This window comes from Natator depressus, chromosome 1 (assembly GCF_965152275.1).
Source record: "Natator depressus isolate rNatDep1 chromosome 1, rNatDep2.hap1, whole genome shotgun sequence".
In the NCBI taxonomy this organism is placed as follows: Eukaryota; Metazoa; Chordata; order Testudines; family Cheloniidae; genus Natator; species Natator depressus.
The window spans coordinates 134,985,419-134,997,817 of record NC_134234.1 but is presented as its reverse complement, the minus strand read 5'-3'; the positions used below and the strand labels follow the sequence as shown (position 1 = coordinate 134,997,817).

General features: G+C 42.6%; 1 protein-coding gene across 2 annotated transcripts in view; it reads left to right on the top strand.

Moving 5' to 3' along the window:
- Positions 1-4,685, top strand: part of ASB11 (ankyrin repeat and SOCS box containing 11) — a 39,577-nt gene extending 34,892 nt beyond the window's left edge. For both annotated transcript variants that reach the window (XM_074967279.1, XM_074967269.1), the window contains one exon: positions 169-4,685. In XM_074967279.1, coding sequence (XP_074823380.1) covers positions 169-293 — 125 coding nt within the window. In that variant the 3' untranslated portion in view covers positions 294-4,685. The remainder of the gene's footprint in view (positions 1-168) is intronic.
- The last annotated feature ends 7,714 nt before the right edge of the window (positions 4,686-12,399 follow it).

Sequence of the window (12,399 nt, the reverse complement as noted above, 5' to 3'; positions counted from 1 at the left end):
AATTTTTGGCCCAGATTCCTAAATGGCTCCTTCAAGGATTGAACTCACAACCCTGGGTTTAGCAGGCCAATGGGTTTGAACTGATTTTAAAGTTTCGCTTGTATTCTATTCTTAGTTTTTAAATTCATGTTTACGGGTTTTGTTTGTTTGTTTTTCCCTCTTTTCCAGGTCCTGCCAGCCTCTCCCAGCTGTGTCGGCTGTGCATCAGGAAGTGTCTGGGTCGCTCATGTCTTTATGTAGTCCACAAGCTGAATCTTCCTGAGCCACTTGAGAAGTTCCTCTTATATCGATAGCTCTATGACTGTCTATAAGATGATTGCCAAGAGAGGAACAAAATGGCTGTTTACTACAAAGATATTAAACCAAGGTGAAAGACAAAGACACCATTTACTGCTTATTATAGGTACCAAACTACTTAGCTGCTGACATAACAATACTCCCTGACACAATACTCTATATGTTGAAGCCACTGGAAACTGCTTTGTAGCACAGTGCATGTTACCATGGAAATGATATCCTCACACTTTAGTGTTGAATCCACTGATGTTAGATAAGAGGCTGAAATATGCAAACAGCAGATTCTACCGCTGTGTGTGGGTATACACCCAAACAGCCGATTGTACAGGGGCATGTGTGGTGGGGGGGTGGGGGGAGTTATGCACAAACAGCTGATTGTGCAGGTATATGTACGTGTGGTATACAAGCCACCTTAAGTATGAGTTAATGAAGTCAACTACTGTATAGAAGTCTGATGCTAGAGAAGTTTAAATTAAGCCAAAAGAAATAACTCATTTTCTCCTCTCTTTCCTTTCAAGTGCAGCAAAAAGTCTGCATGAGTCCTGAACTTTTGAGATTTCATGAAATAAATCCTCAAATGAAAATATCAAAGGGGAATGGAGCCCCTTGTTGACAGTGTCTGTGGAAACACTGGGCAGGGGGTGGTGGGGCGGTAGGTTCCTTCCTTCTCTCATTCCCACACTATTTGGCTTCGTGAAAGGACTCTGAAACTTTATTATGGCTTTAGCCTTTCCATTATTAGTTGAAAAACCTATGAACTAGTAGAGTGAACAGAAGGTCATAAAGAGCCAGAGCTATTAGAATATAGCAAGTGGAGATCCTGGGATTAATAGCATGATGGTATACTTCAAGGTTTGTTTTGTTTTTTCCAGAGGTTGGTTGGTTAATGGAAGGAGTGGTTTCTTCAGTCCCAGGCTTTTGGTACAGTTTTGCCATAAGCAGGGGGGTAGTGATGGCTCATTTAGATTCAACAAAGCTGAAAAGGGATTCCAGCTTCATTTTGTTATCCTGACCTCTTAAGGGTTTGAGGAACAAATACATTTTCAACCTGTGAACGAACGGTTTTCAAAATAAGCCCTGAAGGAAGATAAAAAGAAATAACTTGAGAAATAGGCATGGTCTAGTGTGAATGTAGGACTGAAAGCCAGGAACTTCTGAGCTCTAACCCTTGCTATGACAGCAACAACGTCCCTGGCTTTGGGCTAGTCACTTAACCTTTCAGCTACAGTTTTGCTATCAGTAAAATGGGAGAAATTGTTCTCCCTCACATTGTTATGACAGTTCAGCATCTGGAAGATGAAAAGTGCTAGGTATCACTATTTCCCTCAGGGATCAAGCAGAACAGACCAGTGATGTCACAACTGAAGTTAAATGCATTTTCCTGCCTCTGAAAATAGCCTGTGTTTGCACAGGTTGGATGTTCTTTCCATTGCCATTAACAGCAAGAACCATTCTAAAGGGGAAGCAAAGTTTTCATTGAATATAAGCATTTCCTCATATGGTACAGGACGTATGCCAGAGCATTCTGAGAGTTGGATTAACATTTGGAACTTTGTATCCTCAAAATCTCAGGAACCTACCAAAACCTGAAAAGATTGTGTTCATTTTCTGGCACTCAGTGTCATTATCCTTATCTTTATCTAATCTGCCATATTTTAGAGCATCAGTCATAGTGTCTAGGTGACATCTGGTATCTAAACAGAGAGGCAGACAATCAGCTGATATAAAATGTCCATTGAAATCAGGTGAACTAAGATAATCTACCTGAGCTGAGGATCTGCTCCAGAGTGTATATTATACAATTGTTTTCCTTATACTCACAACAATTAATACAATATGTAATTTACATGGGATTTTAAATTTAGAAGAATTTATATTCTTTAAAGCAGGGATCGGCAACCTTTGGCATGCGGACCGTCAGGGAAATCTGCTGGCGGGCCGGGACGGTCTGTTTACCTGCAGTGTCCTCAGGTTTGGCCGATTTGCAGCTCCCACTGGCTGTGGTTCGCCGTTCCAGGCCAATGGAAGCGGCACGGGCCAAGGGATGTGCTGGCTGCTGCTTCCTGCAGCCCCCGTTAGCCTGGAACAGTGAACCGTGGCCAGCAGGAGCTGCGATTGACAGAACCTGCGGACGTTAAACAAACCATGTCCCGGCCCGCCAGCGGATTTCCATGACAGGCCGCGTGCCAGAGGTTGCCGATCCCTGCCTTAAAGGAATGCAAATCCCATGCAGCAACTCTAGAAGGTATGTATTCTGGAGTGGTAGTAGCTGCTCCATAATTATAGTTGAACCTAGCTTCCCATCATCAGCTCAGTTTTCCACCCTCATCTCAACTTTCCTCCAAAACACTGTTCTTCCAGAAATTTCACATAGCACATCTTATTTCTGGGTAGAGGTTTTTGAGAAGTTTGATTTTAAAAAATCAGAAAACACGATTTAAAGTTACGGTGTCTTGAAATTGTATTAGACGTTCACTTGATATGTTGTCCAATTTTTTTTGCTCTAAGCCCATTGCCTCGCCTAAAAATGCCACAAGTGTTTTTTGTTGACTGTATTTTGCTTTGTGACAATTTACAGAATTATTGCTTATGACATGGCAGGAGGTGGTCTTTCATTTTTTCTCTCTCCAATATCCTTTATATCATCTACCCAAATCAGCTTTTTGGATGAATCGTCTTTTTCACAGGAACATAGGAATTGCTGTGCCGTAACATCTAGTGGTCCATCTAGTCTGATATCCTTTTTTCCGACAGTGGCCAACACCAGCTGCTTCAGGGAAAGGTGCAGCAAATCCCATAATGGACAATTATGTAATCTCTTGCCCCTAGGGAAAGTTTCCTTCTAATCACAGGCAGTTAGTATTTGCCTTATGGTTTGTAGCGTGAAGTGGGATTGTGAAAATTCTTCATTTTCTATATAACGATCTGATAATTTTTTTGAGGGGGAACAAAGTGGGTGAGGTCATATCTTTTATTAGACCAACATCTATTGGTGGGAGAGACAGGCTGTTAAGTTTATACACAGAGCTTGTCTTCAGTTGAAGTTGGTCCAATAAAAGATATTACTTCCCACATCTTGCACCCACCTATTAAAAATAGTTATGTGGTAAATTAGCCAGTTTCTATTGTTTATTTGTTTTCTCGGAGATGAACAATATTGACATCTGGTACTATGTTAACAAATCAGATTTCATATGCAAATAAGTGTGCCCCAGTTGGCTATGAGTGAGTACAAGGAAAACTTGCTTACCTCTGAGCTACTTAATTCAAATATACAAATTCCTGCTTTCTGATTGGCTTGTCAGTGGCAAACATGATCTTTTTCTGGATCAGGAAGCAAAACTCGCTATATGAATGTTTGTTTAAAAGGGAAAAACTGGTATACTCCTGAAATGTGTGGGTATAATTGAGAGGCTGTCAGGTATTTCCTTGGAAGACATTCCACGTGTAAATATGGCAGTATATATTGCATGTTGGATTCATACGCGGTGATCAGCATTCCCTTCTCAGGTTGACTAGTCTTCCTGTTCATGTAAAATTAAGTTGATATCTGTTTATTCAACTGTTCACCATTATATGGTTCTTTCTTTCTGAATGTTCATATAGGATTGGATTCAACTGGGATTTACACTGGCTTCCACTGTGAAAAAACAAAGTACAGGGCCTGGCTGCAAAAAAGTCTACCGTGGAAGGGTATGGGAAGGGGAAAGTCACTCTGTCTTCTCCTCCTTCTCCATATCCTTCCTCTGTGTGAATTGCTAGCATACTCCAGAAAATGGATGGTGATTGCCCAGAAGAAAGCATGGCCTAGACATCTAGGGCATATGCTGACTCAGTGCATCACCTTCAGAGCGGCCACTGGAAATGCTTTTATGGAGCCACTGCCACAATTATTGCTGTTCCCCACCAGTACAAATCCTAAGGGAGGGCAGGTGGCAGTGCCACTACTGGCCTCCATTGGGGAAAATCTTGCTGGGGCACAGAGGGATCAGCTGCCATGGAGAGGAGTAATTTTCACCTATGTGCACCATGGTGGATGAATCTGGTCCATCCACCACAGAAGCTGTGTTATCCCAGTTTTCAGTGGGCAGTCCTGTATCTGACAGGGCCGTTGAAAGACTCCCAATATCTATGGTGCGATGCTGCATCACCATGTGGCAGCATGCCAAGATTGCAAAGCCTCATAATAAAATTAATTTATAAGCAAACTTTTAGGTGACCGTCTGAAAAGGCAACTGAACCATCTATCTGGCTAACAGTTTATGATGTCTTTGTGGTTTTTTCTTCTGAAAATAGGGGGTTTTTTTCTTTGCACAAACCCGTTGCTCCTCATTGTGAATTTTTTAAAATGTTCTGCAATAGATGTGTAATATCTAATAGAGTTTATTCCACAAAGAACTATTTGTCTGGTTTTTATTTTTATTTCTGGAAAACACCTTTATCCTTAAGCTTTTCAACCCTTGTAGAAATTCATGAATCAAACTTTGTGGTGGGAGGGAAGGAAATTATATTAATATTATAATTTAGCAATTGAAAATTTCTTGAATGAATGACATCCAGAATGATTTGGGGAGGGGAAGGAAATGTTACTTAGAAATTCAGTAATTATAATAAAATTCAGGGAGGCAGAGAGGATTTTTGCTACCATTTTAAACTAGTATGAATAACATGTCCATGTGCTAACACTCGGTAAGGTTTGGTGTACATGGAGATTTTCATTGATGAAATATTTATCAGTGAAATTCCTATAGAATCACATTTTTAGTCACCCTCTGCATTTTTCCTTCAATGCAGCTGGGGGGAATGCCATCCACGATGCAAAGGTGCTCAGAAAAGTAGATTCTCTCATCTATCACCCCAGTCTGATGAATTATGTTCTACAGGTTTGGGTCACCAGAAGGTCTAAGAGAGAAGCAATCCTCTGAGAGAAGTGTTCTTATGAACAAAACAGAGGCCAGAGAAATCTGTGAGACAGCCATTTAAAAAAAAATTGAGTGAATTCAGTGTTCAAAGGACTTAATAACTCTGGCCTGAGTATAACAAAGGTTGTCAGTGTCCAAGCTTCTGTACGCTGCTCTGCCAAGTCGCATTGCTCAGTTGTGACCTGCAACACTGCTGCTGTGTCAGCCATGGGCCTCTCTTTATTAACTGTCACTTAACCTGCTGCAAATTTGTTTACTAATGGGCTGGAGTATTGAAAATTGCACTTAGTTACAGTTTCTGTATTAATTATACACTAAAGGCTCACTTCAATTTAGTCTGACTGAGCAGTTAAGCAAGCTGAGTCAAACAGTAACCTTGCACCTTGTTCTCCTCTCAGTGTAAATCAGAAGCTTTCTGTTAGAGCAGTTATTAGCACCAGAGTATCATGATAGCAGTTATTTTTTCCTCATGTTCGAAGGATTAATATATGAAGGTACTATCAGGTTACAGCAACCGGGACTGGAGTACTATATAAATTATTGTTAATATTATAATATTGGTTGAGATCAGGCCTTGGAACAGAAGACGGAGAAGATGCAGTGATGAAAACATCCAAAACTTTAATGAAAAAAGAATGATCAGTTGCTATGTTTGGGGCACGAGTGTTCCAATTTAGTTGTAATAGAATGTACCTAATATTCAGACTGATCTTCATGAATCAGTTGCTACTGCATGAAGATCACCCTAAAACACTATAAAATCAGAGGAGCTACGGTACGTTTTCATGATCTCTCAGTCTTACTCAATGTAAGATGGAATATTTTTCAGGTCACTGGCCCAGCAGGCATATTTCTTTGCTTTCTATTTGTATCTCATTATTCTGCAGAATGTCTGTTTTTAGCAGTCTCTAAAGGTTAGTCTCCTGTTGTCTGCAGCCTGAGATGTGTATAAAGATACACTGTCTTAAGTTTGTCTCCGAAGCTTTGTGCCTTTCATCAGTGAATACCTGTCACAGAATAATCAACCCCAAATACCCAGACTGGCTCCTAATTAGTGAGTGAGATCATTCTGATTTGTTACTGCCATTCTTAACATCATTACAGATTCAGAACTGACAATACACTTAACATGAGGTCTCAAATAATTGCACCTGGTTAATGCCTGATATTTGTCAATCATATTTTTGCATCAAGGGTTTGGCAAGTCATTCAATGGAAAGTTTTCTATAAAAAATCCCAGTAAGTAATATATCAGTTTGTTCCCAACGGAATAATACCTAGCAGGTGAATAACTGGAGTCCATTTAGACAGGGCAAGAAATTCCGCTCTGATACTGATGCAGATTCTCTTTCTTGCTTCATATAAATGGATTCTACTTTGTTCCCATCTGCTCAGAGCTGGCAGACATTGGTAGGAATGTCAAATTTCCTCCATAGTGTTTAAGGAACTGGCTGCTCAGCTGCCATTAATGAAGAGTTTAATGCAGAAAGTAGCTGCACTTTCAAAGGCAAGTAATGATGTTTTTATGTCCCTAGCTAGAGATGCTTTACAGGGACCTGCTTTTCAGGGAGTTAGTGCTTAGCACTTCTGAAGAACAAACCCCTTTAAGAAGTCTGTAATTGGACACTGAAAATTTAGGCCCCTTGGTTTACCTGTCTACTCCTTCCAGTGCCTACTCCTTCCAGTACTGATTCCAGAAACTTCTCTGACAATGTTGCATTTTGTAGCATGGTCAGGCAGCCAAGACTGACTTCCCTGTGAGTAGGGTGGCCAGATGCCCTGATTTTATAGGGACAATCCTGATGTCCAGGGCTTTTCTTATATAGGTGCCTATTACTCTATACCCCCTGTCCTGATTTTTCACACTTGCTATCTGGTCACCCTACCTGTGAGTGGGCTGAGCCTCAATACTTCAGAAACCTAGCATGAGACCAGGGATGTACAGTTCGAACCACAACTCTCTTTATTCAATACGTACCAAGATGACTCCTACAGGCTTTGAGCATGCAGAACCTGACTCAGTGTGTGTGTGTCTGTGTGATGAGGTTTATAAATCCCACACTGGTGAGCAAGGGGTTGAGGGACAGCTCTGGGCCCAGCCGGCCCCATCCAGCCACACCTGGAGAGTACCTAAACAGGGCTTTAAAAAGAGGAGCAGAGCAGCTCAGAAGGTGCAGGCAGTGGAAGGGAACCGTCAGCTGCCCTGAACTCTGAGGGGAAAAGTACTGCACAGGAACTCCTTGCCTGAGGCCTCACTTCATGGACCAGTGAAGACCCTATGAAGGAGAGATGAGTGACTGAGCCTGTATGTCCGAGACTGAAGAGAAGTGACTTACTCTGGTGCAACTAACAGGGACAGGGGTAGGAAGTGGTCTAGGAAGGGTGGTGGTTTAGTACCCCAAGGGGCTGAGTAAGCTCCCCACTGTTGGGCTCTGGATTGGAGCTTAGTGGAGAGGGTGAGCCCAGGCTCTTCTATCCCCTCCCAGAAGATAACACAACACCAGGGGCCTTGAGAGAGGCCTGCTAGAATGGGCCTTGATTATTTGAAGTCCCAGTCCCTACTACCCCTGTGGAGGACAGGAAGCCCCTGGGGTGGGGGCACTGTTGGCCTGGCCTGAATTCAAATGGGAAGGTGACCTGCCACCCCCTTCCTGACCAGTAGGCAGCACTGTGGGTGGTGGTGCACCGTTTACAGTCTACCTCATGTGTCAGAGACCCCTCACAATGGGAGTGCTCTGGCGATTGCACATGACTAACTTTAAAGAGAGAGTATCACAATACACTACAGTCCGTCGAACTTAGGTCTTTCCTGGTATTTTTTTTTTCAGGAAAGAAGTGGGTGTGTGTGTGTGTGTGTGTAAAAATATTTCCCACCATGCCTTGCCAGAAGCTAGGACTACAACTGTGTGTCACATAGATTACAGTTCCCATTCTGCCCTGGTCTCCTGAGTATCAGTGAGACAAAGCCCAAAGGCTACCAAGAATCAGTATTGTCTCCCACCACTGCGTGAGAGGTGAGTTCCAGCTAGGGTGACCAGAGAGCCACTGTGAAAAATCAGGACAGGGGGTGGGGTAATAGGAGCCCATATTAAAAGAAAGCCCCAAATATCAGGATTGTCCCTCTAGAATCGGGACATCTGGTCACTCTAGTTCCAGCTGACCATGTTCATGGAGCTTTGGCCTTGGGCCCTCAGCTGTAGGTCAGCAGATCAGGCAGTCTTGCAACACCTTATGTCAATTTCCCAAGACCACTTCCTTCCCCTTAGTCACGCCACCTTCCTGCCTTGACATACAGATGTTCTTCTAGGCAAACCTGCGAATGGGTGGTACTTCCCCAGGAGGATTGTCCTCATTAAAGGCCTGTATAATCATCATTACACTCGGAGTATAATCGTTTGGGGGTAGGAAATGTCTCTCACTGTCTAGAAAATGCCAAGTAAATGTATGATGTGATGGGAATTATTTTTGTTACTATTCAATATACCCTAAGACATGTACTTCAGCAGTATGGATGTTGTGGAGGCAGGATTCACAAACTGTTTTCAGAATGGATTATGGAGTCTAATGTAAGTTGAAACCCAGGCTGCACTGTAGACTGGTAAAGAGACCATTTATCAAGCACTGGGCCCACAAATACCTCATTATTATTTGATTTCCAACAGTGTACTTTTCTTGTTTCCTTACATAGAATATAGATAGTTCCTGGCCTGAATTGCTTCTCTCTGTTGCAGGAACTTCCCCCAGTTTGCTTCCCATTAGTCTCCCCTACTCAGCCAGTCAAACTTGGTCCTTTTCCCCCACCCTGCCCCTTTATTAGACACTGTCACCTCATTAGCTTCTGTGGCCTCCCTTCTGCCCATCAGCCCCTCCACAGCTGCTACCACCATCACCACCACCTCCTTCCCTCCACACTGGCCTCCATGCAGGCAGACTGATAACTGGCAGGGGGACTAGAAAGCAGCAACCAGGGGGAGACAGAGAGGCTGCCTGGCTCAGGAGGTACCACAGCAGCCTCTGGTGATGTAGAGGATCCACCACAGCCCAAAGGTTCCTGTTTGGGAAGCTCTGCTGCGTGGTGTGACTCACAGGTTGAGCTGTGGGAATACACGTGGGTCAAGACCCACGGGGAGGTGAGTGACACTTGGCAAAGCTGGCTCCCTTGACCCCAGTGGATGTGTATTTGCTTGCAGTATGTTGAGGTTTGTTCCATTGTGTTTGTCTGCATGTCTCATAAGTATGGGCTGGCCAAAATTTTTCCATCAAAATATTTTGATTAGGGCTGTTGATTAATTGCAGTTAACTCATGCGATTAACTAAAAAAAATTAACTGTGATTAAAAAAATTAATCGTGATTAATCGCACTGTTAACCAATTGAAATGTATTAAATATTTTTGGGTGTTTTTCTACATTTTCAAATACATCAATTTCAATTACAACACAGAATACAAAGTGTACAGTGCTCACTTTATATTATTTTTATTACAAATATTTGCAATGTAAAAATTATAAACAAAAGAAATAATATTTTTCAATTCACCTCATACAAGTACAGTAGTGCAATCTCTTTATCATGAAAGTGCAACTTACAAATGTAGTTTTTTTTTGTTACATAACTGCACTCAAAAACAAAACAATGTAAAACTTTAGAGCCTACAAGTCCACTTGTCCTACTTCTTGTTCTGCTAATTGCTAAGGGAAACAAGTTTGTTTACATTTACAGGAGATACTGCTGACTGCTTCTTAATTACAATGTCACCTGAAAGTGAGAACAGGTGTTCGCATGGCACTGTTGTAGCTGGCGTCGCAAGATATTTACATACCAGATGCGCTAAAGATATATATGCCTCTTCATGCTTCGGCCATCATTCCAGAGGACATGCTTCCATGCTGATTACGCTTGTTTAAAAAAAAAATGTGTTAATAATAACATTTATGACTGAACTCCTTGGGGGAGAATTGTATGTCTCCTGCTTTATTTTACCCACATTCTGCCATATATTTCATTTTATAGCAGTCTCAGATGATGACTCAGCATATGTTGTTCGTTTTAAGAACACTTTCACTGCAATTTTGACAAAACACAAAGAAGATACCAATGTGAAATTTCTTAAGATAGCTATAGCACTCGACCCAAAGTTTAAGCATCTGAAGTGCCTTCCAAAATCTGAGAGGGATGAGGTGTGCAGCATGCTTTCAGAAGTCTTAAAAGAGCAACACTCTGTGGAAATTACAGAACCCAAACCACCAAAAATAAAAATCAATCTTCTTCTGGTGGCATCTGAGTCAGATGCTGAAAATGAACATGTGTCAGTCCACACTGCTTTGGATCGTTATCGAGCAGAACCCATCATCAGCATGGATGTATGTCTTCTGGAATGGTGATTGAGGCATCAAGAGACATATGAATCTTTAGTGCATCTGTCATATAAATATCTTGCGATGCCAGCTACAACAGTGCCATGCAAACACCTGTTCTCACTTTCAGGTGACATTGTAAACAAGAAGCAGGCAGCATTATCTTCTGCAAATGTAAACAAACTTGTTTGTCTGAGCGATTGGCTGAACAAGAAGTAGGACTTATTGCACTTGTAGGCTCTAAAGCAGGGGTGGGCAAACTTTTTGGCCTGAGGGCCACATCTGTGTGCGGAAATTGCATGTACGGCCATGAATGTAGGGCTGAGGCAGGGGGTTGGGGTGTGGGAGGAAGTGCGGGGTGTGGTGTGCGGGAAGGGGCTCAGGGCAAGGGGTTGGAGTGCAGGAGGGGTGCAGGGTGCAGCAGGGGCTCAGGGAAGGGGGTTGGGGTGTGGGGTGCAGGGTGCAGGAGGGATTTGGGGTGCTTACCTTGAGTGGCTCCAGGGTGGCAGTGGTGCACAGCGGGGCTCAGGCAGGCTCCCTGCCTGCCCTGGCCCCGTGCTGCTCCCGGAATCCACTGGCACCACATCCCTGTGGCCGCTGGGGTAGAGGGGGGTCGGAGGGCTGGCAATCCCGCGGGCCAGATCCAAAGCTCTGACGGGCTGGATCCGGCCCACAAGCCGTAGTTTGCCCACCCCTGCTCTAAAATCTTTTTTTTTTTACATTTTTATTTTTGAATGCAAGATTTTTGTACTTAATTCTACATTTGTAAGTTCAACTTTCATGATAAAGAGATTGCACTACAGTACTTGTATTAGGTGAATTGAAAAATACAATTTCTTTTGTTTTTTTTCAGTGTAAATATTTGTAATAAAAAAATATAAAGTGAGCACTGTACACTTTGTATTCTGTGTTGTAATTGAAATCAATATACTTAAAAATGTAGAAAACATGCAAAAAATATTTAAATGGTATTCTATTATTGTTTAACAGTGCGATTAATCACAATTAAATTTTTTAATTGCTTGACAGCCCTAATTTTGATGGAACAATTTTTTTTTTGACAAAAGTTTGTGAAAAGTGTTTGCTTTCCTCAGAATAGCTTTATTTGTTGGAAAACTGAATAAACAAAATGTTTTGGCTGAAAATAATTTGTTTCTCCCCCCCCAAGTTTTTGACAAAAAGTCACCATTTTCTTAGGGGGATGGAATCCAAGCAATTCTGCTTCACCTCTCCCACATCACAAGGCACAGACTCTCACCGTGGCTCCCAAGTGTTAGACTGAGGCTGCAGAACAGCTAGTATCCTCTCGGCATTGCTGTGTACTTGTCACATTAGATTATTTCACCGTCAGTAATTTATATGTATTTTGTAATATTGCCAATCTTGAGCTTTTAAAAATCATGACCCAGGCCCCAGAAATCATGAGGCTTGAAAATCATAATAAAAACATATTTGGGGTTCTTTATATTTTGCATTCTGGTTTCTGAGTCTTTAGGTTACATGTGAGCAGAGGTGAAAGTAAGCCGGTCCGGTCCGGCGTACCGGCAGGAGCCAGTACGCCGTGCAGGACTGGACCAGCTTCCCCAGGCTGGCGCTTTAAAGGGCCCGGGGCTCCACGCAGTGGCCAGAGCCCCGGGCCCTTTAAAGCGCTGCCTGAGCCCTGCTGCCGGACCCCAGGGTGAAGTGAGCTGTAGCTCACGAAAGCTTATGCTCAAATTGGTTAGTCTCTAAGGTGCCACAAGTCCTCCTTTTCTTTTTGCAAAATGTGTGTAGACTCTCAAGCCCTAACAAATCCAGGGTCTGCTACCTCGAGTTCCACTAAAC